Here is a 25,876-nt window from a genome sequence, read left to right on the forward strand (position 1 = left end):
TAGTTTGTCTGATGTTGATCATCTTTAATCTACAACTCATCTTCTGTTGACTTTGATCTGAATTGTCGGGGGGGAAACAGTGAGTGTTTGCTTCAGTTCATTAGTTTTTGAATAATACTGCAAACTAACGAACTAACTATCTGTCGATCTTATAAGAAAAGAAGCTCCTCATTGGATGGAACTCCGAGTGACCGTGGCTCCGTCTGGTGTCTTCACGAGCCCAGAGGAGTATTTCACACTTTTATTCACTTTTACAAGGGCCCCTATATTTTGCCTTCATATTGTAGTTTTGAATGTGAAGCCTGGAGCCTTTGGGCGACCTCTGAGTCGGTCCCAAAATGAAAACCTGGACTTTTCTCTTCCTATTATCCAGGGAAGGTTTCTATCGTCAGAGAAACCAGCGTGTCAGCTGCTGATCATTCGCTTGCTGTCATTTCCGCCTCAGTCCTGCAGGTCTGTGATTAATCACAGACCTGCAGGGCCGCTCAGTATTGCTTCTGTAACTCCTGCACATGATGATGCCGTGTCCACAAGCCTCTTTGGTTTACTTGGCCCAACAATAGCTGTAGCTCGGCTCAGTGCTGTGTTTCTGGCCCCGGGCTCTGCAGTCCATCTTTCAAAGTTTCATTATACAGCAGCTCATGGCTCTGAGAAGACTCTCCTCACACTCCCCTCTTTACTTTATTTCATTCTGTTTTCTACCAAATGAGCAGGGAGTTCTCAGCCAGTCCTCTGAGGCTCCACTTTAAACCAATACACCATCAATCTGAGCTCCTACATTCAGCAAATGTCCACTCACACACAATTTATAAGGAAACTGATCCTGACACAGGTCAAAAGCTCAGGTCTTCTTCCTGATGTGGTTTCCAGTCAGTCTGGTCCGCCTCCTAACCCTAACAGTGTCTCAGCAGGAGACTGGGAAATAGATGAAGGGACACCAAGACAAAGGAAGTGCCATGATCGCTAATATTTTATTTTTGTAGACCAATAAACAATTCTAATCTTAAGTGAGTCAAGAAACAAACTTGGTTGGAGATCTCAAACAATTAAGGAAGAAAACACTGAACCAGCCACATGCTGGTGGTGACACAAATCTCTCTCTCTCTCTTTCTCTCTCTCTCTCTGTCTCTCTCTCTCACTCTCTCTCTCTCTCTATCTCTCTCTCTCTCTCTCTCTCTCTCTCTCCCTTGTTGTTGAAATGTGCTCTCTGTTTCTCAGGACTTCCCCTCCTCATATTTCCTCTCGCTTCCATAACCTCTCTCTTCAGAAGCGACTCAGACATTTGTTTTCTGTTCTCCCAACAGACGGATCTGCCTCCGAGGTCTGATGGGGGGGGGCTTTGGCTTTGTGTGGTTGGGGGGGAATTCGATTTTGGCAGGTATTATCCATTTCTAAGATGAATGGACGTCCAAGGACATCGCCGGCAGGGTAAACAACGGCACGCGAGGCGGCGGGATAAATAAAACCAACACAACCATGATGATTGTGGACACAGTGACGGATGAGCTGTGAGACGACGGGGGGGCTCAGGAAGGTTTGTTGATGACTGAGTTGCGTTATATTTCTTTGTGGTTATTAACTGTTGTATTGTCAACTTGTCAATTGGGTTTCTCACCAAAGTAAAACACTAATATGAAAATAGGACAAAGAGGACAAACCAATTTTTAAAAAACATTTAAGATCCAACAGAAGACATGAATACTGAAGCCCACCCTCACACACTCCTTCACTCACACACACTCACACACACTCACACACACTCACACACACCCTCACTCCCTCACCCCCTCCCACACACACACCCTCAGTCCCTCAGGACGGACATAGAGGAACAGCTGGAGGGGAATGAAGGAGGGCTTCCTCCCAGTCACCGTCCCAGCACCGGCTGAGACTGAAGTCAGAGGACTGTTCTACTTTGGAGCTCATCACTGTCTTTCCAATGAGCTGCAGAGACAAGAGAGACAGAGAGACGGATCAATGGTGTGAGCACGAGAGGGACGGAGTCTCTCAGGTCTGTCCCTGGTCGTCCCTCTCACGGAGTAGTTCATTAATATACAATATGCTAAAGATTATTTGCACAGAAACACACAGACGTATGAAGAAGGTTGACAGCTCCTCTCAGCCCTGAAACGATCACAGGTCAATGGAGGAACTCACAGAGAAGCTGAGCCACTGCTCAGATTGTTGCACGGTTGTCTTTGCACATGCACGTGCACGTGTGTTACCTAAACACAGCCTCCTTCACGACTCGTCTCTCACAGCCCAATCATTATGACTCGTTTTATTCTTTCCACTAATCACTCACTATTGCCCAATTACAGCCGCTCACAGACCAACACCCTGGTTAGGGTTATGCTAACCCTAAGGCTAACCCTAAGGCTAACCCTAACCAGGCTAACCCTAAGGCTAACCCTAACCAGGCTAACCCTAAGGCTAACCCTAAGGCCACCCCCTTACCAGGCTAACCCTAAGGCTAACCCTAACCAGGCTAACCCTAAGGCTAACCCTAAGGCTAACCCTAACCAGGCTAACCCTAACCCTACTGAGGCGTCCTCGGATCCAGGTGCTCCTCATCTCGACTCCACGCAGGTGAGATGGTTTCACAGAGCTCAGAACTCAGAGGGTCACGACAGGGCGCTGGGTCAGAGGTCAGGTCCCCGTCAGGCGGAGACACACCATCTGTGCACCCTGGGACACGTCTTCAGGTTAAAGGACGAGGACGTTGGTGAGCCTCTGTCTCTCAACTTTGTGAAACAAGCTTGTTCAGCTTCTACTGGAGAAGAGAGGACAGGTGTTGTCTTCTGTTCAGTGGTGGGAGAGACAGACATAGACAGACACAGAGAGACAGACAGACACACACACACAGACACACACACACAGACACACACACACAGACACAGACAGACACAGAGAGACAGACAGACACACACACACACAGACACAGACAGACACACACACAGACAGAGAGACAGACAGGTAGACAGACACAGACACAGACAGACAGACACAGACAGACACACACACACACACACAGACAGGTAGACAGACACAGAGAGACAGACACAGACACACACACACACAGACAGAGAGACAGACAGGTAGACAGACACAGACACAGGGAGACAGACACAGACAGACACAGAGACAGACAGAGAGAGACACAGACACAGACACAGACAGGTAGACAGACACAGAGAGACAGACACAGACACACACACACACACAGACACAGACACAGACACAGGGAGACAGACACAGACAGACACAGAGACAGACAGAGAGAGACACAGACACAGACACACACACAGACAGGTAGACAGACACAGAGAGACAGACACAGACACAGACACACACACACAGACACAGACATAGACACAGGGAGACAGACACAGACACACACACACACACACATACACACAGGTAGACGCAGCAGAGTTTACCCATAATGCATCGCTCCTTCTACTCAGCTGGAGGTGGATTATGAGGAAATCAGTAAAAGATGTTACACCCTCTTGAACAGCAGGTGGCGGTATAGAGCTCAAGACCCGCCGGTAAACGGAGTTAAGAAGAAGAAGGAGGAAGTGACGTTTATTTTCTGCGCGCGCTGTGGGTCGCGACGTTGAGTCTGAGTTTTATTCAGAGATTTTAATATAAACATGTACGATCAGGACGAAGGTGAGTTTCACTGGGAACAACGGTTAGCTTCTCGTTCGTTAGCGGCTAGCAGCTAGGGCTAGCGTGAAAACAGATGGGCGGATGCTATCAGCAGATAATGCTATAAGTGCGGTGCTTTGTTTGAGCTAAAATGCTAACATGCTACAAACTGCTAATAAAGGATCACATAAACAAACACGTATTAATAAAGAAGATGAAGTTCACTCAGACAAACTGTGACGTCAAACGGACTCTGGTCTTCTGTTATCTAGTTACTTGATGTCTCGCTACTTCGTTACGTTGCGCGTTTAACTATTTACTTATGTTATTTACTACTTCTATAAATATCTAATTATGTTCACTTCCAACACATGGCAGAAGTCGCTCAGTGATATCACTTCCTGTTTGTTTGTCAGATAATCAATATGATGAAGATGAAGATGAAATCACTCCGGACCTGTGGCAGGAAGCGTGTTGGATCGTCATCAGGTAAACTCTCCTGATCCTCATCGATATCATTGATGGGTCACAACAGATCGAGCTTTACTCTGAAAGGTGCCACTGCTGTCCATTAGACACAACACACTTTTGTTTTGAAGATCAGTGACGTTTAACTTCCTTTTCAAAACATGCAATTCAATAAAGAATAAATCAGACAGCAGTGATTTATCTCACATCAGTTTGATTCATTTAGATAGATAGATAGATGGATGGAGAAAGATGGATAGATAGATACTTTAATAATCCTGAGGGAAATTCAGATCATCCAGTAGCTTGTACACTTAACACATCACCGACACACATACTTAAATCACATAAATCACATACAGAGAACATATTTACAGATACAGGAATGCTATGATGTGATTGTGTCCAGTAGGAAAGTGTTATTGTGCTGCAGGAGTGGATAGTAAATAAAATATAAACTGTATATATGTAAAAACAGAAGAAAAAAATATATATAAACATCTAAATATATTTTGAATATGTAGTGGTAAAGTCTGTGCATGAGGCTAGTGTAGCCAGTAAAGGGATGGACAGTGGGTTGGTATATAATATTGAGACGTCTTAATGGAAGCTCTGATTCCTGCTCTAAGTCTGAAAACCCTCTTGGTTTTATTGCAGCTCTTATTTTGACGAGAAGGGTTTGGTGCGGCAGCAGCTGGATTCCTTCGATGAGTTCATCCAGATGTCGGTTCAGAGGATCGTGGAGGACGCTCCGCCCATCGACCTGCAGGCTGAAGCCCAGCACACATCGGGGGAGGTGGAGGAGCCGGTGAGTGGAGGCTGAACAGGAAGTGTGGTCAAATGATTGCAGCTGTTGTGAGGTCACACTGACCTGTTTCCTGTTGCAGCCTCGTTACCTGCTGAAGTTTGAGCAGATCTACCTGTCGAAGCCGACGCACTGGGAGAGAGACGGAGCGCCGTCTCCCATGATGCCCAACGAAGCCCGACTACGAAACCTGACGTAGGTCCTGCAGGCCCCGCCCTCAATATTTACATTTAATTAATTGATAAATTACAAATTTCCCAAAGTCGTTTTGTAATTAATGTTGTCCATGGTTCTATGTGTGACTGCCTCAGGTACTCCGCCCCTCTGTATGTTGACATCACAAAGACCATAATAAAGGAGGGGGAGGAGCAGCTGCAGACACAACACCAGAAGACTTTCATTGGGAAGATTCCCATCATGCTTCGCTCCACCTACTGCCTGCTGAGTGGTCTGACGGATCGAGACCTGTGTGAGCTCAACGAGTGTCCGCTCGACCCCGGCGGCTATTTCATCATCAACGGCTCCGAGAAGGTAAGCTGTGAACTGTTCTTTAAAGATCTGTGTGCATGTTGTGGTGTGTAACTCTCGTGAACTTGTTGTGTTGTACGTAAACATGTTGTGTACTTATTTTGTTCAGGTGCTGATTGCTCAGGAGAAGATGGCGACCAACACCGTGTACGTCTTTGCCAAGAAGGACTCGAAGTACGCGTACACGGCCGAGTGCCGCTCGTGTCTGGAGAACTCGTCTCGTCCCACCAGCACCATCTGGGTCAGCATGATGGCGAGAGGAGGACAGGTGAGTCCCGACCAGCCGATCGGGATATCGATCAATCACCGATCCATGTCTTCTTACTGACCAGCTCCTCGTCTCTTTAGGGAGTGAAGAAGAGCGCCATCGGTCAGAGGATCGTTTCCACGCTGCCGTACATCAGACAGGAAGTTCCCATCATCATCGTGTTCCGGGCGCTGGGCTTCGTGTCGGACAGAGACATCCTGGAACACATCATCTACGACTTCGACGACCCAGAGATGATGGAGATGGTGAGTTTGATTATGGTTTATGGATCAATTACTGATTGAGACACGATCCGTTTACAGGCGGTCAACAAAGTGGCGCCTGCAAAGCTGTGATGTCAGCGGTGATGTCACTGTATTTCCAGGTCAAGCCGTCTCTGGACGAAGCGTTTGTGATCCAGGAGCAGAACGTGGCGCTGAACTTCATCGGCTCCAGAGGAGCGAAGCCCGGAGTGACGAAGGAGCGGCGAATCAAATACGCTCGAGAAGTTCTGCAGAAAGAGATGCTGCCTCACGTCGGGGTCAGCGACTTCTGTGAGACCAAGAAGGCCTACTTCCTCGGGTGAGTGCTGGTGCACGTCCCCTGGGACTGTGTGTGTGACTCTGTGTGACTGTGTGTTGTTAACTGTGTGTGTGTGTGTTCTCAGGTACATGGTCCACCGGCTGCTGCTCGCGGCTCTGGGCCGACGGGAGCTGGACGACAGAGATCACTATGGCAACAAGAGGCTGGACCTCGCTGGGCCTCTGCTGGCGTTTCTGTTCAGAGGGTGGGGCTTCACTCATGACCTGTGCTACTGATAGATGGATAGATACTTTATTAATCATACTTTATGAAAGTTAGTGTTGTGTAAGTTTGCATGTTGATGGTGTGTTTCTGTTCAGAGGGTGGGGCTTCACTCATGACCTGTGCTACTGATAGATGGATAGATACTTTATTAATCATACTTTATGAAAGTTAGTGTTGTGTTAGTTTGCATGTTGATTGTGTGTTTCTGTTCAGAGGGTGGGGCTTCACTCATGACCTGTGCTACTGATAGATGGATAGATACTTTATTAATCATACTTTATGAAAGTTAGTGTTGTGTTAGTTTGCATGTTGATGGTGTGTTTCTGTTCAGAGGGTGGGGCTTCACTCATGACCTGTGCTACTGATAGATGGATAGATGATAGATGATCACAACACAGATGATTGATTTAAAATGCTACAGGTGTAATTCATACAAAATATGTTAAGAATTTTAATAGCCTGCTTTGCTTTAGTAATTAAACTGCACTCCGGGAAAACCTTGGCCTGGTTGTTGTGTAACATCTTAGTTAAGATGAGGGCCGGACCTACAAAGTGTGTGATTCTGATACTGCACGGTACCTACGCTACTGTACAAATGACAGTTGGTACCAAAGACTATTGTGACATCCTTACTTGTTTGAGCTAGGTTGTGTTGTGTGTTATTGTTGTTGTAGTGTTTTCATTAACGTAAATAACTTCCTGGTGTTGTTTTTTCAGGATGTTTAAGAATCTGTTGAAGGAAATCAGAATTTACGCTCAGAAGTTCATCGACAGAGGAAAAGACTTCAACCTGGAACTCGCCATTAAAACCAGAATCATCTCTGACGGACTCAAGTATTCACTCGCCACTGGAAACTGGGGCGACGTGAAGAAAGCTCATCAGGCCAGAGCTGGAGTGTCACAGGTGAGATCACACAGTTCATCATTCAATGACGTGCTCAGTGGGACAGGTGTGTCTTTCTCAGACTGGATCACGTCCTCAGGTTGTGTGTTTGTGGTTCGTAGGTGTTGAACCGTTTGACCTTTGCGTCGACTCTGTCTCACCTTCGTCGAGTCAACTCTCCGATCGGCAGAGATGGAAAACTGGCGAAACCTCGACAGCTACACAACACACTCTGGGGGATGGTCTGTCCGGCCGAGACGCCAGAGGTAAAAACACGACTCACAAAACTCCAGTTTAACTCGAGAGCTCCAAATGGGCCTTAGTAAATCCTGCAGCTGCTGGTGAGTATAATCTAAACTCCACCTGAGCCTCAGATATTGATCAGGGTACATCGGTACCGAGTTGATTTCTAGTCATTGAGCTCCACCTGATGATAGGAGGTGTGTCATTGTCCTACCTCCCACTGTTCTGTTGTAATAGTCTTTTCTTTGTTCTTATCACTTGAAGGTTACAGAACAACTGTTGTTTTTTGTATTTTGTATTTATTTTTTATATTTTAGCGTGTTTTGAAGTAGCAGGGATTTATTGTTTTGTTTTAGATTTTTACTGTGGTATCGAGAATCGTGGAATTTCATGCTCTCTGTATCGACTTCTAACATTTTGTGTGTTGATGATCACGTAGGTGAACGTGTTGATGATCAGGTTGATGAATGTTTTGATGGTCACGCGGTTTCAGGGTCACGCTGTGGGTCTGGTGAAGAACTTGGCCCTCATGGCCTACATCTCCGTGGGCTCTCAGCCGTCTCCCATCCTGGAGTTTCTGGAGGAGTGGAGTATGGAGAACCTTGAGGAGATCTCACCTGCCGCCATCGCAGAGTCAGTCACCTCCGTTTCTTATTTTACATCTTTCAGAAATAACTAGTTAATCAATTAAAATCTAACTAGTCATCAGAAACTAAGGAAGCATATACTTACAATGCAAACAAGGTTTTGTTGTATTCATGTAATTTGTCCTTCAAATTTTTTGATTTGTTGTTTTGGTTTAGATTTTCGTTTACGAATGAAGTTCATGTCTCAAGCTGACCTGCAGGTGGCAGTATTCTACTGAAACATCCACAATATGTTCAGTTCTTTTCTGTTAGCTTAAACTTCAACAAGAACCTGTGCATTGCCAGATTATCAGTAATTAATGACTAATATCAGTTATATTTAGATTATAGTAACACTGAACTTTACATGTGAGTCATATTAGTTTTTAACCCTAACCCTTTCATTGATTTAGTGCCACTAAGATCTTTGTCAATGGCTGCTGGGTCGGAATCCACAAAGATCCTGAACAGCTGATGAACACACTGAGGAAACTCCGCAGACAGATGGACATCATTGTGTCCGAGGTGAGCCAATCCACATCTCAGGACACATACATACCATCCTATAGTCCAGGACATATACCGCACCACAGTATACTCCAGAGCGTATACCATACCACTCTAATCAATCGGAGCCTCCCTCCTACTGTCACACATATCGATGACGTGACCGGGTTCCAAACCTTTCAGGTGTCGATGATCAGAGACATCAGAGAACGTGAGATCAGAATCTACACGGACGCCGGACGGATCTGCCGGCCGCTGCTGATCGTGGAGAAACAGAAGCTGCTGCTGAAGAGACGCCACATCGACCAGCTGAAGGAACGGGAGTACAACAACTACAGGTGAGACAGTCGGAGGCCCCGGGAGACTTCCTGCTCCTGAGCAGCGGTCGTTGATGTGCGGTTGTTGTGACGCTCAGTTGGCAGGACTTGGTGGCGAGCGGTGTGGTTGAGTACATTGACACTCTGGAGGAAGAGACGGTGATGCTCGCCATGACCCCTGATGACCTCCAGGAGAAGGGCGTGGCCTACTGTTCCACCTATACTCACTGTGAGATTCACCCGTCCATGATCCTCGGAGTGTGTGCCTCCATCATTCCGTTCCCCGACCACAACCAGGTACGAGGAGCAAGGTTTTGACTTCAGATCCTGTGACGTGTTGACGATCATCTGAAAACTCTTTGTTGATCAGTCTCCCAGGAACACGTACCAGTCTGCGATGGGTAAACAGGCCATGGGCGTGTACATCACCAACTTCCACGTCCGAATGGACACACTGGCTCACGTGTTGTACTACCCTCAGAAACCACTGGTCACCACCCGATCCATGGAGTACCTGCGCTTCAGAGAGCTTCCTGCAGGTATCTCACCTTGAGAGTCAGCATCTGGATGGAACCACATCTGTACATAGTACACATTTTCTCAGGGCTTTTTAAATATGAAGGTCGATACCCTTAAAATTAGAGAAACAATGAGCAGCTCTGAGGACTGAGAGGCAATGCGGGGGGGGGGGGGGGGGTACCTCTAACTCGTTATAATGGAAATAATACGATTTTCGATGTAGACATGTTATTAATGAAGGCAGCAACAGTTCATATAATATTAATGATGATTATAAATGTAATTTGAATCCTTCAGCTCTAGAGAGAGCAACAGAGACTTAAGTGAAACGTTCTCTTCTGCCTGTTTCCAGATTAACGGACATGAGACTTTTAGACCTGCGGGTTAGTGTGAAGGGAAACCTCTGCTTAGTTTGTCTTTAGGTCTTTTCTATTATGTGTATTTGTGTTGTGTTAAGTTACTTGCCTCTTACATTTATTTGGAGCTGGGGAAACTGCACTACTCGTTGAACAGTCTGAATCACAAAGTTCCTTTTGACTTCGGAGGTCAAGTCTGAAAACAGCCTAAGAAGTGAAATGTCCTCTGAACAGTGAAGCTCAAAGATTTAGTTTATTTATTATTACTAAATGTTCCAGTGAAAGTTGAGGAACAGTTTTTTCTTCTAACATCAACTTTTAGATAAGTTTCATTCTTACCTCCAACCAGGTGAGTTTGTGCTTCAGGTCAAAGGTCAGCACGTCTCTTACTGAAATCTGTTTTCAGGGATCAACTCCATCGTGGCGATTGCATCGTACACAGGATACAACCAGGAGGACTCTGTGATCATGAACAGGTCGGCCGTGGACCGAGGTTTCTTCAGGTGAGTCTCTGACGTTGTTACACAACAGCTGGGAGCGGTCGGTCCTCACTTTGTCTGAAGCTGTGGTTTGGTCCTCCAGGTCGGTTTTCTATCGATCCTACAAAGAGCAGGAGTCAAAGAAAGGTTTCGATCAGGAGGAAATCTTCGAGAAGCCGACCCGTGAAACCTGTCAGGGTGAGAACCGGTGAACACGTCCAGTCACAAGTGGTTGTTGTTGGTGGTGGGCGGGGCTAACGTTACAACACAATCATCTCCAGGTATGAGGCACGCCATCTACGACAAGCTGGATGACGATGGGCTGATCGCACCCGGCGTCCGTGTGTCCGGTGAGGACGTGATCATCGGGAAGACGGTGACGCTGCCGGAGAACGACGACGAGCTGGACAGCACCAACCGGCGCTACACAAAGAGGGACTGCAGCACCTTCCTCAGGACCAGCGAGACAGGCATCGTGGACCAGGTGATGGTGACCCTGAATCAGGAGGGCTACAAGTTCTGCAAGATCCGGGTGAGGGGACACAGCACAACACCTCACAGGACATGTGACACACCTGAGAGAACACACCAGACACAACACACCTGAGAGAACACACCTGAGAGAACACACCTGAGAGAACACACCTGAGAGAACACACCTGAGAGAACACACCTGAGAGAACACACCTGAGAGAACACACCTGAGAGAACACACCTGAGAGAACACACCTGAGAGAACACACCTGAGAGAACACAACACACCTGAGAGAACACACCTGAGAGAACACACCAGACACAACACAACTGAGAGAACACAACTGAGAGAACACACCAGACACAACACACCTGAGAGAACACACCTGAGAGAACACACCTGAGAGAACACACCAGACACAACACAACTGAGAGAACACAACTGAGAGAACACACCAGACACAACACACCTGAGAGAACACACCTGAGAGAACACACCGGACACAACACCTCACAGGACATGTGACACACCTGACACAACACAACTGAGAGAACACAACTGAGAGAACACACCGGACACGACACACCGGACACAACACCTCACAGAACATGTGACACACCTGAGAGAACACACCTGAGAGAACACACCTGAGAGAACACACCTGAGAGAACACACCTGAGAGAACACACCTGAGAGAACACACCTGAGAGAACACACCTGAGAGAACACACCTGAGAGAACACACCTGAGAGAACACACCTGAGAGAACACACCTGAGAGAACACACCAGACACAACACCTCACAGAACATGTGACACACCAGACACAACACACCAGACACAACACACCAGACACAACACACCTGAGAGAACACACCTGAGAGAACACACCAGACACAACACAACTGAGAGAACACACCGGACACAATACCTCACAGAACATGTGACACACCTGAGAGAAAACCAGACACAACACACCTGAGAGAACACAACACCTGACACAACACACCTGAGAGAACACAACATCAGACACAACACCTGACACAACACACCTAACACAACACCTGACACCACACCTGACAGAATGGGGGCGTGTCTCTGACGGACTTCCTCTCCTGCAGGTGCGCTCGGTCCGGATTCCTCAGATCGGAGACAAGTTTGCCAGCCGACACGGACAGAAGGGAACCTGTGGGATCCAGTACAGACAGGAGGTAAACAGGAAGCTGGTCTGCTGATTGATTGTGTGACTGATTGTGTGTCTGTGGACTCGGTGTGACTCTAAAGTTGTGATGTTTGTTTTGAAGGACATGCCGTTCACCTGTGAGGGAATCACACCTGACATCATCATCAATCCTCACGCCATCCCGTCCAGAATGACGGTCGGCCATCTGATCGAGTGTCTGCAGGGCAAGGTACTGATCCTCATCATGTCTGTTAACAAAGCATGACTGTAGCGTGACCAGTGTAACACGTTTATAGTATGTCTCTTATAAAAGGCTGAATAGAGCTTTTATTGTGAAGGATGTGTGTTATGACCAACGTCTCTGCTGATTGCAGCTGATGGAGTCACATGCACACGTGTGACACTTGAACAAACAGTGACTTCATGTCATTAACATATTTACTTTGGCTTGTTTCAGGTGTCGGCGAACAAAGGTGAGATCGGTGACGCGACGCCGTTCAACGACGCCGTGAACGTCCAGAAAGTGTCGAACCTGCTGTCGGAGTACGGATACCACCTGAGAGGAAATGAGGTCAGCATGAGGTCACCACATTAATCCTGTTTAAACAAGTGAACACCCACCCTGCAGCTGTCAGAGTGATGACATCACTGTGATGTCACTGATATCTGAACTAACCCTAACCCTAACCAGAGAAAGGCTTAAGGCCAAATTATAGTCGGGTTGCACGCAACACACGCAAGACACGCAACACGCCCCTTTCGAGCCCTCTGGCCGCTTGCGTGCGTCCGACACTTTTTCTAACTACACGACAAAGCGACGTGAGCTTCACGCAGCCCACCAGGCTGTGATTGGTCGGCTTACTACATCCCGTCCGGAGTCTAGTTTCCGGTTCCATGCCCCACAATACGCGGAAAACACGGAAGATTTAGAAGAACGAATATGGACCAAATAGAAGAGCACTTGGCAGAAGAGATCTGAAAGTATGACCACTTGTATAACCCGTCACTGACTGGAGGATCTGTCCGCCAGGAAGAGGCTCTGAGGAGCCGGAGTGGCGATGTAAATAAACAGTCGACGAAGAAGAAGACGTTTCTTCTTTGTGTGTTTTGTCTTCGACAAACAACGTTACTCCGCCTAGTGTCCTGGTGGTGAACTGCGTTGCAACACGCGCAGCACGTTAGAGAAGTATAAACCAAAACGAGTCCGTCGATGCAGCTGCGTGGCCTTCAGCGGCTGCAGTCGCAGGACTATAATTAGGCCTTTAGGGTCCCCACCTCTGCCTCGGTGCATGCTGGGATAATCCTGAATGAACCTCAACACGTGTCTACCCACTAACTAATTTAACGAAGTTACTTATCTAACTTATCACCTCACTGATGTAACTAACCCACACGGGCAGGAGACTGATTCTTGATCTGTGAGCAGGTTCTGTATAACGGCTTCACCGGGAGGAAGCTCACGTCTCAGATCTTCATCGGTCCCACGTACTATCAGCGTCTCAAGCACATGGTGGACGACAAGATCCACTCCAGGGCCCGGGGCCCGGTCCAGATCCTCAACAGGCAGCCGATGGAGGGACGATCCCGGTGAGACATACGGAACCAGTCGGTGTCACCTGTCTGTCTCTCATCTGTCCTTCGGGTCTCACCTGTTGACCTGTCTCTCACTTGTCCGTCTCAGTGATGGCGGCCTGCGGTTCGGGGAGATGGAGCGTGATTGTCAAATCGCTCACGGAGCGGCTCAGTTCCTCAAAGAGCGTCTGTTCGAGGCGTCGGATCCGTATCAAGTCCACGTGTGTAACCTGTGTGGACTGATGGCCATCGCCAACACACGGACGCACACGTACGAGTGTCGAGGCTGCCGCAACAAGACACAGGTAGGCCTGATCAGTAACCAATCACAACACAGAGCTACACGTTCTGCTGCTGACTGTGTCTGATGTGTCCTCTTTGTTTGTGGGCGTGGTCAGATCTCTCTGGTGCGGATGCCGTACGCCTGTAAACTTCTTTTCCAGGAGTTGATGTCGATGAGCATCGCCCCTCGTATGATGACATCGTAAAATGGCTCAGCCAATCCAACGACTTCCTGTGACTCATCAGCAGGAAGTACTTGAGTGTGATGTCATCGCAGTTAAATGTTGTCTCGCTTTGTTTTTGTAGAAGTTGAATAAAACTGAATTTTTGGATCACATGGTTCAGTCTCTGACTTCTCATTGGTTCAAGTCATCACCAACTGAATGATTTATTCTCAAACAAGAAAAAGTCAATTATGTCCAAACGAAACTGCAATTAATATTTCAAGTTATTAGCTGAACACTCACCCTAGCTAACCCTTACACTCATTAAACTGACTGTCCTCAAAACTAAGTCTAAATTTCTGCATCTACAGTATTTGTATCGAAAGCCGTTTTCAGATATGACTATTCCAGAGTTTGTTTCACAGCTGAACAACTCAGCATCAGATCCTCCTCATGGTTCAGGTGAGAGGTGGAGCAACCGGGGGGGGGGGGGGGGGGGGGCAGACACACACAGGAAGTGACCTGTTACCTCTGCTGCGGGTCATGTGATCATGTTTACATCACCTGACAAGACTTTATACAGGAGCTCAGGAGGAGGAGGAACTGAGTGTGATCCTCCAGAGAAGATCCAGAGAACTGAGGAGCTCAGGTCTGAAAGCAAATTATGTAAATAACCCATCTGCATGCCGAAGTGCCCTTGGGCAAGACACAGTCCCAAATATATATATTTTACCTATAGCTGTGGCCAAAAGTTTTGAGTGACACAAATGTTCATTTTCACAAAGTCTGCTGCCTCAGTTTTCATGATGCCAATTTTCATATACTCCAGAATGTTATGAGGAGTGATCAGATGAATTTCAATTAATTGCAAAGTCCCTCTTTGCCATGAAAATGAACTTAATCCCCAAAAAACCATTTCCACTGCATTTCTGCCTCAAAAGGACCAGCTGACATGAGAGGGCTTCTCTTGTTAACACAGGGGAGAGTGTTGATGAGGACAAGGCTGGAGATCACTCTGTCAACTGGTTGAGACAGAAGAACAGACTGGAAGCTTTGAAAGGAGGGTGGTGCTTGAAGTCATTGTTCTACCATAGTAACATCTGATACAAAGATCCTAAAACACTGAAGCAACACACTTTCTGAAAACCAATACTTGTGTCATTCTCAAAACTTCGGCCACGGCTGTACACACTATACCATAAGCCTCTGTGCTCGTGTTTATTCACTTCCCACCAGTAGCTCTCAGGAACTCAATTTTAAAGGAACAGAGACAGGATTGAAATTCAAATCAATTTTATTTGTATAGCACCAAACCATAATATACATTATCTCAAAGCTCTTTACCTTGAACCTCAAGACCTTCAACTTTATAGAGAAACCAACAGCTCCCATGTCATTTCTCTCTGATCCCCGGTGTAAACATACTGAGCTCTCTCTGGTCCTCCTCTCTTCTGAATCAACAGATTGTCTTTGTCTCCAGGAAGAAGCCCCATCTTCTTCCTCCCATTGAGGACCTGAGGGAAGACACCCAGTATCATCACCATCTAACATCCAATGAGCAGCAGCTCTGTTGATGTCAGAGGTCACTCGGATAACCACCGCAGTTTTTATCATTTGAGTTCACTGACATCAGTCGATGGAGAAATGCTGTCCTCTGATTGGCTGCTCCTCTGGGGCTGAGGTTGAGAATCAAAATAAAACTTCATCGCTCTGATTCACTTCCTGTTTGATTTTCAGTTCCAGATTTCTATCGTTTCAACAAACATGTAACAGGAAGTTAGGCGATGGAGTTTCTCTCACTTCAGTTAAAACAAAGTGTTCAACGGAGGTCATTGTTCAAAAACACAAGGATTAAAAAAATGCTGTGACATCGTTTGTTTTCTCGTCTCAACGACGATACAAGAAAACGGTCTGACTTGATGACTGGGATTTGTTTTCCCGTTTTTCACAGCATATGATTTGCAGTACTGTTTATTTATTTGCGGTATTTGTTGACGAGGGCTGAAAGCAGGTCTCTGTACGGAGTCTCTGATCCAGGAAGTGGTCGTTTGAGGAGTTTGTGAATCGCAGGAGAACGAAGGAGGAGGTTGTGACTGAATCCAATGAGACTGGAGATGAACCAGTACAGAGACAAGCTCTGTGAAAAAGAAAACACATAAGTTAGAGACGCAACATCTCTGCAGGACTTTCACAATAAAACCTTCTGTGAAATGTGCTGGAGTGAGAAGAGCTGCAATGCCCCCCCCCCCCCCCATATATCCAGAGTTCATAACGAACTCATCCTGATCCAGAGAACAGCTGCACCCTCAGTCAGAGTAAGTCACAAAAACATATCTGTAACATGTACATGTACTGGGGAGAGGCGGTGGTCTAGTGGCAGAAACTTGGACTATGGGCAGAGAAGGTCTCTGGTTCGACTCCACGGAGAGACAACAAAAGACGAACCTGGATTGATCCGTCCAAAAATCCAAGAGTCTCCCTACCCTGTCTAGTGCCCCTGAGCAAGGCACCTTACTCCCCCAACATCTGCTCCCCGAGCGCCGTACATGGTCGCTCACTGCTCTGTGTGTCCTGCACCAGATGGGTCAAAAGCAGAGGTTACATTTCCCTACCTGCATGAGTGTGTAGTGCATGTCTGTGCATGTGTTGGTATAAATAAACATATCTTAATCATATCTTATTTACAGCATCTGTTCCATGCACAATATTTATCAGTTCAACTATATATTCTGCAGAGTTCTGCTACTGCTGTTTTTACAAAGGTTTGACTTGAATATGGTCATAAATATGAATATTTCTATGTATATTCTATGTATATTTCTATGTATAATAATAATAATCTTGTTTCCTCAAATAAATACCAGCACTACACAGAATGAGTATCCCCCCCCCGCAGATGTTTCACAATAACAACTCTTCTTTTCACATTTGTGATGGATGGACAGTCAGCTTGTGCGAGGGGACAGAGAGGGGGGGGGGGGGGGGGGGACACTGATTGGCTGTACAGCGCCACAAACCCTTTTTTTAGTTTTTGCAGAATGAATTTATTTTGAAACAAATCCACCGGCGTGTGTGAACAACAGACAAACACACACACAACTGATCTCCCTAACCCAGGGAGAGAAGTAGAGCAGTCTGGTGCTAAAGCACCTTGACCGGACCAAGAAGAAGAACCAGCAGAAAGAGACGGACTCACCGAGGGGACAGTGGCAGCGATGGGAACCATCAGGACAGAAAACCCTCGGATGAAGTTCAGCAGCAGCTTCTGGAAACGAGTCGGATTCGGTCTCTGCAAAGAAAAAACCTACAGAAGAAAACAGGAAGTAGGATCATGCTGTCACGGGTCATGTGATCACACAGCTGATGACAGACTGACCTCCACGAGAAGCAGGTTGATGAGTCCCACACCGAGCGGCAGGATCCAGGTGGAGTCAGGCGATGAAAGGTCAGGGAACCACAGAGCGCCCCCTGCTGCCAGATCACACTGCACCGCTGCACAGATAATACACAGGTTTAAGTCCTGGTCCAGCACTGATCCAGACTCTGACCCAGACACTTACCAGACTCATGCAGGCTCAGGTTTCGGAGCGCCAGAGAGAGACTGACCCACAGAGGAACCTGAACCCAGACCAGCAGACTGGCTTTGAAGGGGTGACAGTTCTCTCTGACGTAGAGCTGAGACACGAGACGACGCAGGTTCTTCTGGAACTGGAACCTGGACACAGAATCCCAGAGCATCACAGAGCATCCCAGAGAGCAACAGACAAACAGACAGTGGAGAGACACGTGTGTTTGTTTGCTTGTTTGTTGGTTGGATTATTTGTTACCTGCTCTGTTTCTCCGTCCAGCCTCTCTCTCTTGCTCGGACGGACACTTCGTAGCGAAGCCTCTTGGCCAGCTCAGAGATCTCCGCCTGCAGCGCCTCCACCTGCACATCACCTGGAGGTTACTGCTGGTACCATGATGGACTACCAGGCACCTCATGAGCGTGCCACTGACTTCCTGCTTGTTGGATCTGTTCGTCATAGAGACTGAACTAACACACTCAAATTGATGAGGAATCAATAATCATCAGCTGCTCATAACGGGACTGATCTATAGTGTATATTGATAGAAATAGGATCAGATGATGCATCAGCCCGCCATCGACCTCAACTGACCTTGGAGATGATGACCATCTGGTAGGCGGCCAGCGGCAGCGTGATGAACGTCCTGACCGAGAACGTCACCGCCACGATGCTCAGCCACCAGGGCAACCCGCTGCCCTGCTGCACGCTCACCAGGAGGTGCTCCAGCAGGTGAACTGGAGCCGAGTCCGCCAGGCTGCCGTACCAGCCGGATGATCCTGGAACCACACCTGCTGCCTCCCTCGCCACATCACCGCCGCCGACACCTGACGTCATCCTGACAGGCAGGAGGCGGGCTGAGGGCGGACCAGCTCCTGCACACCAGGTGACACATGCTGCTGACTTCCTGTGGATCGCAGCAGAACAGACTCCTCGAGCGGGACGCCGCAGGAGGCGGAGCTCCAGGAAACCGGACCTCGCCAACCCCCCAACACCCAGCATGGTCGCAACACCCCCCCCCCCCCCCCCCACGCACCTCGGCCCTGAAACACAGAAACGAACATGATGGTTACTGAAGAGCCTGAACACATCACACCTCCAGGTCTCCTTCTCCCTGCTCCTCTCACAGTCACCTGTTCACGAGCTGTCCTTTGACTCCTGCTGGTTTTCACTGGAACTGCTTTGACCCTGACCCTGACCCTGACCCTAACCCTGACCCTAACCCTGACCCTACTTTGTAAATCCACTGATCTCACACTTTAACAGCTCCTCCTCTGTTTCCTGCTGATCTACTTTCACAGATAAATCACAAAGTGTAGTTTCAAAGAGTCTGCTCAGGAAACAAGATTCGATCAGGACCTGGTCTGATGTGGTCTACGTCTGAAAACAAGGTGGATTCAGACTCAGGTGAACCCTGACCCGGAAAAACGACCGGAAACGAACTTCAGCATAAACGGAACAAAAGGCTGATGAACGCACCTTTGTGACGTCAGCGGTCAAACGTCAGTTTATCTTTTATTCTTTCATATTCTTCTTCTTTCACCTTCATCCCTCCATCCACCGGCAAAGCAGCGTCCCGCACTTATGACGTCACACCGTGTACCCGCCCGCGGCGCGTACGTTAGCCGTCACAGAGACACCATACCATTATATCTTTATAGAAATAATACATAATAATTACTTAATAATTCTGATAAAAAACGTTATCAAAAAACATATTAACCGGAAAGAGAAAACAACCATATTCATACAATTCGATAAATTGCTCAATAAAGCACATCACTTTGCCAATGTTAACCACTACTAAAAGTGTGTGTGTGTGTGCGCGTGTGTGTGCATGCATGTGTGCGTGTGTGCGTGCGTGTGCATGTGCGTGTGTGTGTGTGTGTGTGTGTGTGTTCGTCTCTTTTATTGTGAAGTGCTGCACCGGAAGCGGGGACTCAGTCCAACATGGCGGAGTATAGTCAGGGCGGCCTCTTGGCGGCTCTGCTGCTCTTCACCGCCCTCACGGCCCGGGACGTGTATCTCGGCAGATCGAGCCCTCAGCGCGGACACTCCGCTGCCGACACCCTCGGCCTCTCCTCGGACACGGAGCCCGAGAGACCCGCCAAACCCTCCGTGTACACCGGCCCGGTGCTCCGGTTCCAGTACTGGTGAGTTCGTTAGCATGGTGGCTAACGGCTAAGAGGCTAACACCTCGGATCAATGATCCATCAGCGTGATTCTCTTTGAAACCGTCAGGTGTCCACCTTCAAAGCACTCTGAGAGCATGTTTACTGAGAACTGACCAATACTGATCAATACTGATCAATACTGATCAATACTCATCAATACTCATCATGACTGATCATTACTCATCAATACTGATCAATACTGACCAATACTGACCAATGTGATCAATACTGACCAATACTGACAAATGCTCATCAATACTGATCATGACTGATCAATACTGATCAATACTCATCAATACTCAACAATACTGACCATTACTGATCAACACTGATCAATACTCATGATGACTGATCATTACCCATCATTAATCATCAATACTGATCAATACTCATCAATACTGACCAATTCTGATCAATACTCATCATGACTGATCATTACTCATCATTACTCATCAATACTGATCAATACTGACCAATTCTGATCAATACTCATCATGACTGATCATTACTCATCAATACTGATCATTACTCATCATGACTGATCAATACTGATCATTACTTATCAATACTGATCATTACGCATCAATACTAATCAGATGGCCTCTTTATTTTAATAAATAACGTCTAGTTGTCAGTTCTCAATAAAGTTGTAATGAGAAGAAACAAAGTAGTGAAATTAACGTTCAGTAGCTCTGGTTGACCGTCCTGCAGTTAGCCAATCACACGCTTCCACGACACCTCGGATCAATGATCCTGCTCTATAATCAGAATCTTGACTATTTGAACGAAGCTGCTCACTAACACAGATTTCAACACATTTAAGAGAAATAAGCCAAGAAGAAATCGTAGTTCTTCGAATTGTACTTTTGTTCATGATGAAACTGTAGAGGTCAGAGGTCATCAGATACATTACATTACATGTCATTTAGCTGACGCTTTTGTCCAAAGCGACTTACATTTTTAGAACACTCAGAATTTCTGAGGGGACATTTAGGGGTTCAGTATCGAGCCAAGGACACTTAGGCATGCAGATGGGAAAGAGTGGGATTCGAACCGGCAACCTTCTTGTTGCAGAACACCCGCTCTATCCCCTAGGCCACGCTCTCCCCATCAGCTAAGGTGTCTCCTCTTGTTCAGTATCTCCTGAGGTTACAGCAAAGTGTTCCAGGACTACTCTCTCACCATCAGCAGACTGTACCCGGACATCCGCATCGAGGGAGAGAACCACCCCCCCACCCCCTTCAACAGGTGAGCTGTAAACCTCTCCGCAGGTTAAACTTGGTGAAGGGTCATGAACGATCTTCATCATCTCAACCCCCCCTCTCCCCCAGGTGTGTCGGTCACATGACCTCCTACCTGAAGCTCATCTCCATCCTCCTGATCGTCAGCGGTCAGAACCCCTTCCTGCTCCTCGGCCTCCAGACGCCTCGGGCCTGGGTCTGGAGTCAAGACAACAAGGTACCACCGCCTCCGTTACTGTGGCAACTGATGCTGTAGCTGGTTACCATGGTGACAACTGACACCTCCACTGATTCTGTTCAGATCTTCTCCTGTCTCATGGCCTTCTTCGTCTGTAACATGATGGAGACTCACTTCCTGTCCACTGGAGCCTTCGAGGTCACTCTGAACGGTGAGTGGGATTGGTCCAAAATATGACAACTCTGAACGGTGGGTCTGAAAATGTTAAAAGTAACATTCGAATTACAAATATGCCAACCTTTCCTTCAGTACAATAGGGTACCCTCACCCTAACCCATATGAGGTATAGATATAATGGCCTCTGCCATCTTGCCAGGAAACCTGAGTTTTGTCCAGTAAATGCAGCCTAATTTCAAGGGATCTAAAAGGTGAACCAGTCGTCCCCTCTCTGAATGTAACTTCCTGGTGTTACCATGATTATCGTCCCCTCTGTCTCTCAGATGTTCCCATCTGGTCGAAGCTTCAATCGGGTTACGTCCCGAACATCCAAGAGATTTGTCAGATCCTCGACAACCACCTGAAGATGAACCAGGTTGATCACATGACCTTCTCCTCCACTTAGATCAACACACACAGGTAAATACACACACACACACACACACACGTATCTCCATGGTAGAAAGGAAACTCATTAACATAATACATTCCCTAGCCCTTAATCCTAGCCTTTACAACTAAAGGTCCAACCCTAAACTAAACCTAGGGTTAAATCATCTGGACAGCCCCCTGGTGGCTGGCTACAGTATAGGTCATACAATTTCTCCATGTTAGCAGATGGGACATGCACCAAACAAAAAAAAACAAGGTAAATATGAAATAAATGTTGTTCAAAGATGTTTCTGTTTCAGCTCTTCTCTCTCTAATGTTTGTTCAAGTTTCTGATCAGTTTGGTTTGAATCAGTTATTTGACTCAGGATTGGTCGAGAAACATTATCATTCTGGGCAGGATCTCGATACACGGCTCCACCATCACTTCCGCACTAACTCTGACTGAACGGTACACGGACTCGTAGCAGTCAATGTTTTCCTGAGTGTCCTCGGTCAGACTGAGAGCGACTTGTGTGTCTTTTCTGTCCACACAAAGAAGTTGTCTTCCTTTTTTAAAGCTTCACATCTGGTTCCTCTCTTCATGCTGCTGGACTGTATTAAGATTTGTGGAGGAAAGTTACTCTCTAAAAGAATCTCTCTGTCTCCCTCCCCTAGCCGTGGTGCGTTCAGGTGTCCCGGCTCAGGTTGCCGTTCAGCCGGTGGCGTTTATGAAGGACTGGCCCTAAAGCAGACTCTGCGGGGCCCGGCCGGATGTCCCTTCGCCACGAAACGAGCGCTCCCTTTGCATCTGGTCACAGCTCAGCAATACAGTACCCACAATGCACCTGGTCACCAGTGGCTTATGCTGAAGACTGTTGGTTCAGGCTTATTTTATTTATTTAGTAAGGTACCAGTGTTAGCTTCATGCTAACATGAAGTAGCAGACAGGAAACAGAAATAAACTGATGAAGTGTTTGTTTTCATGAACGTTGTCAAAATAAAATCTAAAATGTATGACATAAAAGTTTCAGTTGGTTTTTCTAACAAACTCATCCCAGACGTTTAATGTGAGGGTCCAGTTATTGATCACATTAATCACGTTAACACAAAATATTGATTTAAATAATTTACTGTTTGATATTTCATCCCAAAAATATCCACCTGTAAATTATCAATCAGGTTTGAGAATTGATCAGTGAAATAGATTTGTATTGGAGTTAATAAAGCTAGTGTCGACTTGAGAGATGTAACCTGATTGTCGCAGGTGGAACTTGAAAACAGGTTTGAATGTTTCCTTTATTTAACCCTGAGGACAACATGAAGAAAACTTGTGGACAACATGGAGAAAACTTTTGGACAACAGTGGACAGGTTAGGGCAACATGAATACCTGGGGACAGAAATTCTATTACAGTCTGTGCTTATCCTTCTATACTTACCTCACAGCCATGTGTCGGCACAATACAGGAAAGTTCTCACAGCTTCCCTCCCACACTAGTTGATAACTTGGTTAATAGAACGGCAGCCTCATTAAAAACAACCATTGATGCTGTCACATGCTGAAAAGAAGAAAGTAAACCAGAGGACATTAGCTTCATGATTGATTCTGAAACGCGTGTTGTAAAAGATCACGCAAGCTGGAGAGGAAGTGGCATTCCACCAGTAAATATGATTTTAACCTGGCCTGGAAAGAGAGTCTGATAAATTACCAGAAGACACTTAGAAACCCAGAAGCTCTATTCATTATTGGTAGAATAAATAAGACCAGCCCTCGGTTCTGCTCTGTAGCTGACAGAGAGTCACAGCTCTACTAATCCATCTATTCTGCAGTTAACCAAAGTGTCTGGACTCAGCGTTTAAACATGGACTCAAGTCAGAAGAGCTACCTGTTACTGATCATTAGTGTGTTTTGTTCAATCTGTCTATTGACTTAGTACCTCTGCCCAGTAAGCAGCTCAATTGTTCTCGGACCTTAAATCACCTCAATGCTGAAAGGTTTTCTGCAGCTTATGATCCGAGCATAGCATTATCTCTCCATGTAGATTATCATATCCAAGCTTTGAACACACTCTGCTCCTCCACTTTAGACAGAGTGGCTCCTTTTAACAAGTGATTGGTCCCCTCCATAAACCTGCACATCCTGAGGAGCCTATATTATAAAATAAAGACTGCAGTAATTTCCGCTCTTTTTTTTGGTATTTTGTTTTTAATAAAATCACAAATGTTAGAGCTAGTATTACCCCCTCCTCCACTCCCCTCTCCACTTGTGTAAGTCGGCCATCAATTTGGGATTCTTTCTCCCCCATCTACCGGCAAGACCTCCCCGTCCTGGTGGGTAGTATCACCTCCTCCAGGCCTGTCAATTTCCTAACTACAACCATGTTAAAAAAATCCCCTTGAGTCCATCGGCCCATGTCTGGTCTCTATTATCCACAGCTCCCTGTTTTTAACCAGGCATGTGTACAGCCGCGCCCGGAAAAGAAAACTTTGATCCACACTTCCCCAATAACTACAGGCCTATATCTAAGCGCCCATTTATTTCTAAAATTCTAGAAAAGTTGTTGCCAACCAGCTAACTGCCGTCTACTCACAAGTTCCGATCAGGTTTCCGCCAGAATCACTCAACTCAAACATGACTTCTTAGAGTCACCAATGACATTATGCTGTCTGCTGATAAGGGTGATGCTCTGTGTTGGTGCTGCTCGATCTTAGTGCAGCTTCTGACCCGGTGGATAATGATTGGAAGGCTTGGCAGTGGGTGGGAGTCTCTGGGAGCGCCCTGGAGGGCTTTTCCTTCATCAGGTTTAGGATCCACTTTAAGGTCCTTGTTTTAACTCATAGAGCCTGCATGGTCTGCCACAGGAGTATATTGGTGACCTTCTTCATCCCTATATCCCCAGTAGGTCACTCAGGTCTTCTGACTGGGGTAAACTGTCTGCCCCCCCACTGGCTCCAACGCTATGGAACTCTCTTCCTCTAGACGCACAGTCTGTGGTCTCTGAAGATGTTTTTAAAAAACAACTTAAGAGCCATCTTTTTAAATGTGACTTTTTTTCAACATTAGATTCTCCTTGATTGTTTTATGTGTGTTTTTATTTGAGATCCCCTGTTGCCTGTTTGGATGTTTATTTTCAAGGTATTTTTATTAAAAAATTATTTTTACCATGTGGCTACTGTTTTATTCTTGTTTCTTGTGAAGCACGTTCTGAATTTTTTTTCTATGAAAGGTTTAACCAACAGGGAAACAATCCATCACCTCCTCCCTATGAACAGCACAGATACAGGGTCCAGTGAGAAAGTTTGAAACCTGAACGAACTCTTCAGACCTGAAACACTTGCAGGGTGTCAGCTCACAGTAACTCCTCCTCTTCCTCTTCCTACTCCACCTTCCTCCCCGGCGGGTGGCGAGAAGCTGGCGAGGGGCGTTCTGGTGTGATGATGGCATGTTGGAGGTTTTGCTTCTCCACATAGCAGCTTCCACCCACAGCCAGCCTGACCTGATGAGGGGAAGGACCTGCAGAACCTCCTCCCAGCAGACATAACAGGAAGTGGAGCCGACAAACCTGTTGTTCTTAAGAGTTTTTCTCTCTGCAGCAGCTCCCTGTCAACACACCAACAGTTATAGAACCAGTTACATGGACGTTCACCTGCTCGTTCAGTGTTAAACAGGAAGTTGTTCATAATATTGTGACCCTTCAGTTGAAAACAAAAGAAACAGCTTTCAGCTCAATAACAAACAGAAATCTTCATACAGACGAATGAAGTATTAGACCATAAAGCTGTAGTATTAGTCTGTACAGGTGTAGTATTAGTGCGTACAGGTGTAGTAATAGTGGGTAGAGCTGTAGTATTAGTCAGTAAAGCTGTAGTATTAGTCTGTACAGGTGTAGTATTAATCGTTAACGTATTACACCATACTGGTGTAGCATTACACCAGTACGGAATAATACCAGTAGTATTAGTCCGTAATGGTGTAGTATTAGTGGGTAGAGCTGAGTATTAGTGGTTAGAGCTGT

The 25,876-nt window shown here is 46.6% G+C and overlaps 3 protein-coding genes across 3 annotated transcripts; 2 read left to right on the forward strand and 1 right to left on the reverse strand.

The window, feature by feature from the left end:
• Positions 1-3,557: 3,557 nt before the first annotated feature.
• On the forward strand, positions 3,558-14,287 carry polr2b (RNA polymerase II subunit B). Its single transcript, XM_062409639.1, has 25 exons — positions 3,558-3,675; positions 4,071-4,143; positions 4,780-4,930; positions 5,010-5,122; positions 5,239-5,458; positions 5,565-5,723; positions 5,804-5,968; positions 6,088-6,284; positions 6,370-6,489; positions 7,227-7,413; positions 7,515-7,658; positions 8,129-8,268; positions 8,675-8,786; positions 8,952-9,106; positions 9,184-9,382; positions 9,456-9,624; positions 10,367-10,463; positions 10,543-10,637; positions 10,721-10,971; positions 12,035-12,124; positions 12,218-12,325; positions 12,554-12,667; positions 13,523-13,683; positions 13,778-13,973; positions 14,067-14,287. Exons 1-25 carry the CDS (start codon positions 3,657-3,659, stop codon positions 14,154-14,156), a joined length of 3,525 nt encoding a protein of 1,174 aa, XP_062265623.1. The 5' UTR covers positions 3,558-3,656; the 3' UTR covers positions 14,157-14,287.
• A 1,103-nt stretch (positions 14,288-15,390) lies between these two features.
• On the reverse strand, positions 15,391-18,712 carry LOC133972949 (cytochrome c oxidase assembly protein COX18, mitochondrial). Its single transcript, XM_062410581.1, has 6 exons — positions 18,275-18,712; positions 17,942-18,042; positions 17,675-17,829; positions 17,491-17,606; positions 17,311-17,418; positions 15,391-16,251 (listed from the first exon to the last, which is right to left on the reverse strand). The coding sequence occupies exons 1-6, from the start codon at positions 18,680-18,682 to the stop codon at positions 16,090-16,092; spliced, it is 1,050 nt and encodes a 349-aa protein (XP_062266565.1). The 5' UTR covers positions 18,683-18,712; the 3' UTR covers positions 15,391-16,089.
• An 894-nt stretch (positions 18,713-19,606) lies between these two features.
• On the forward strand, positions 19,607-22,875 carry selenot2 (selenoprotein T, 2). The gene is made up of 6 exons (XM_062410756.1): positions 19,607-19,833; positions 20,992-21,102; positions 21,186-21,312; positions 21,397-21,484; positions 21,774-21,909; positions 22,537-22,875. Exons 1-5 carry the CDS (start codon positions 19,631-19,633, stop codon positions 21,893-21,895), a joined length of 651 nt encoding a protein of 216 aa, XP_062266740.1. The 5' UTR covers positions 19,607-19,630; the 3' UTR covers positions 21,896-21,909; positions 22,537-22,875.
• The last annotated feature ends 3,001 nt before the right edge of the window (positions 22,876-25,876 follow it).

Source organism: Platichthys flesus, chromosome 2 (genome assembly GCF_949316205.1).
Source record: "Platichthys flesus chromosome 2, fPlaFle2.1, whole genome shotgun sequence".
Lineage (NCBI taxonomy): Eukaryota > Metazoa > Chordata > Actinopteri > Pleuronectiformes > Pleuronectidae > Platichthys > Platichthys flesus.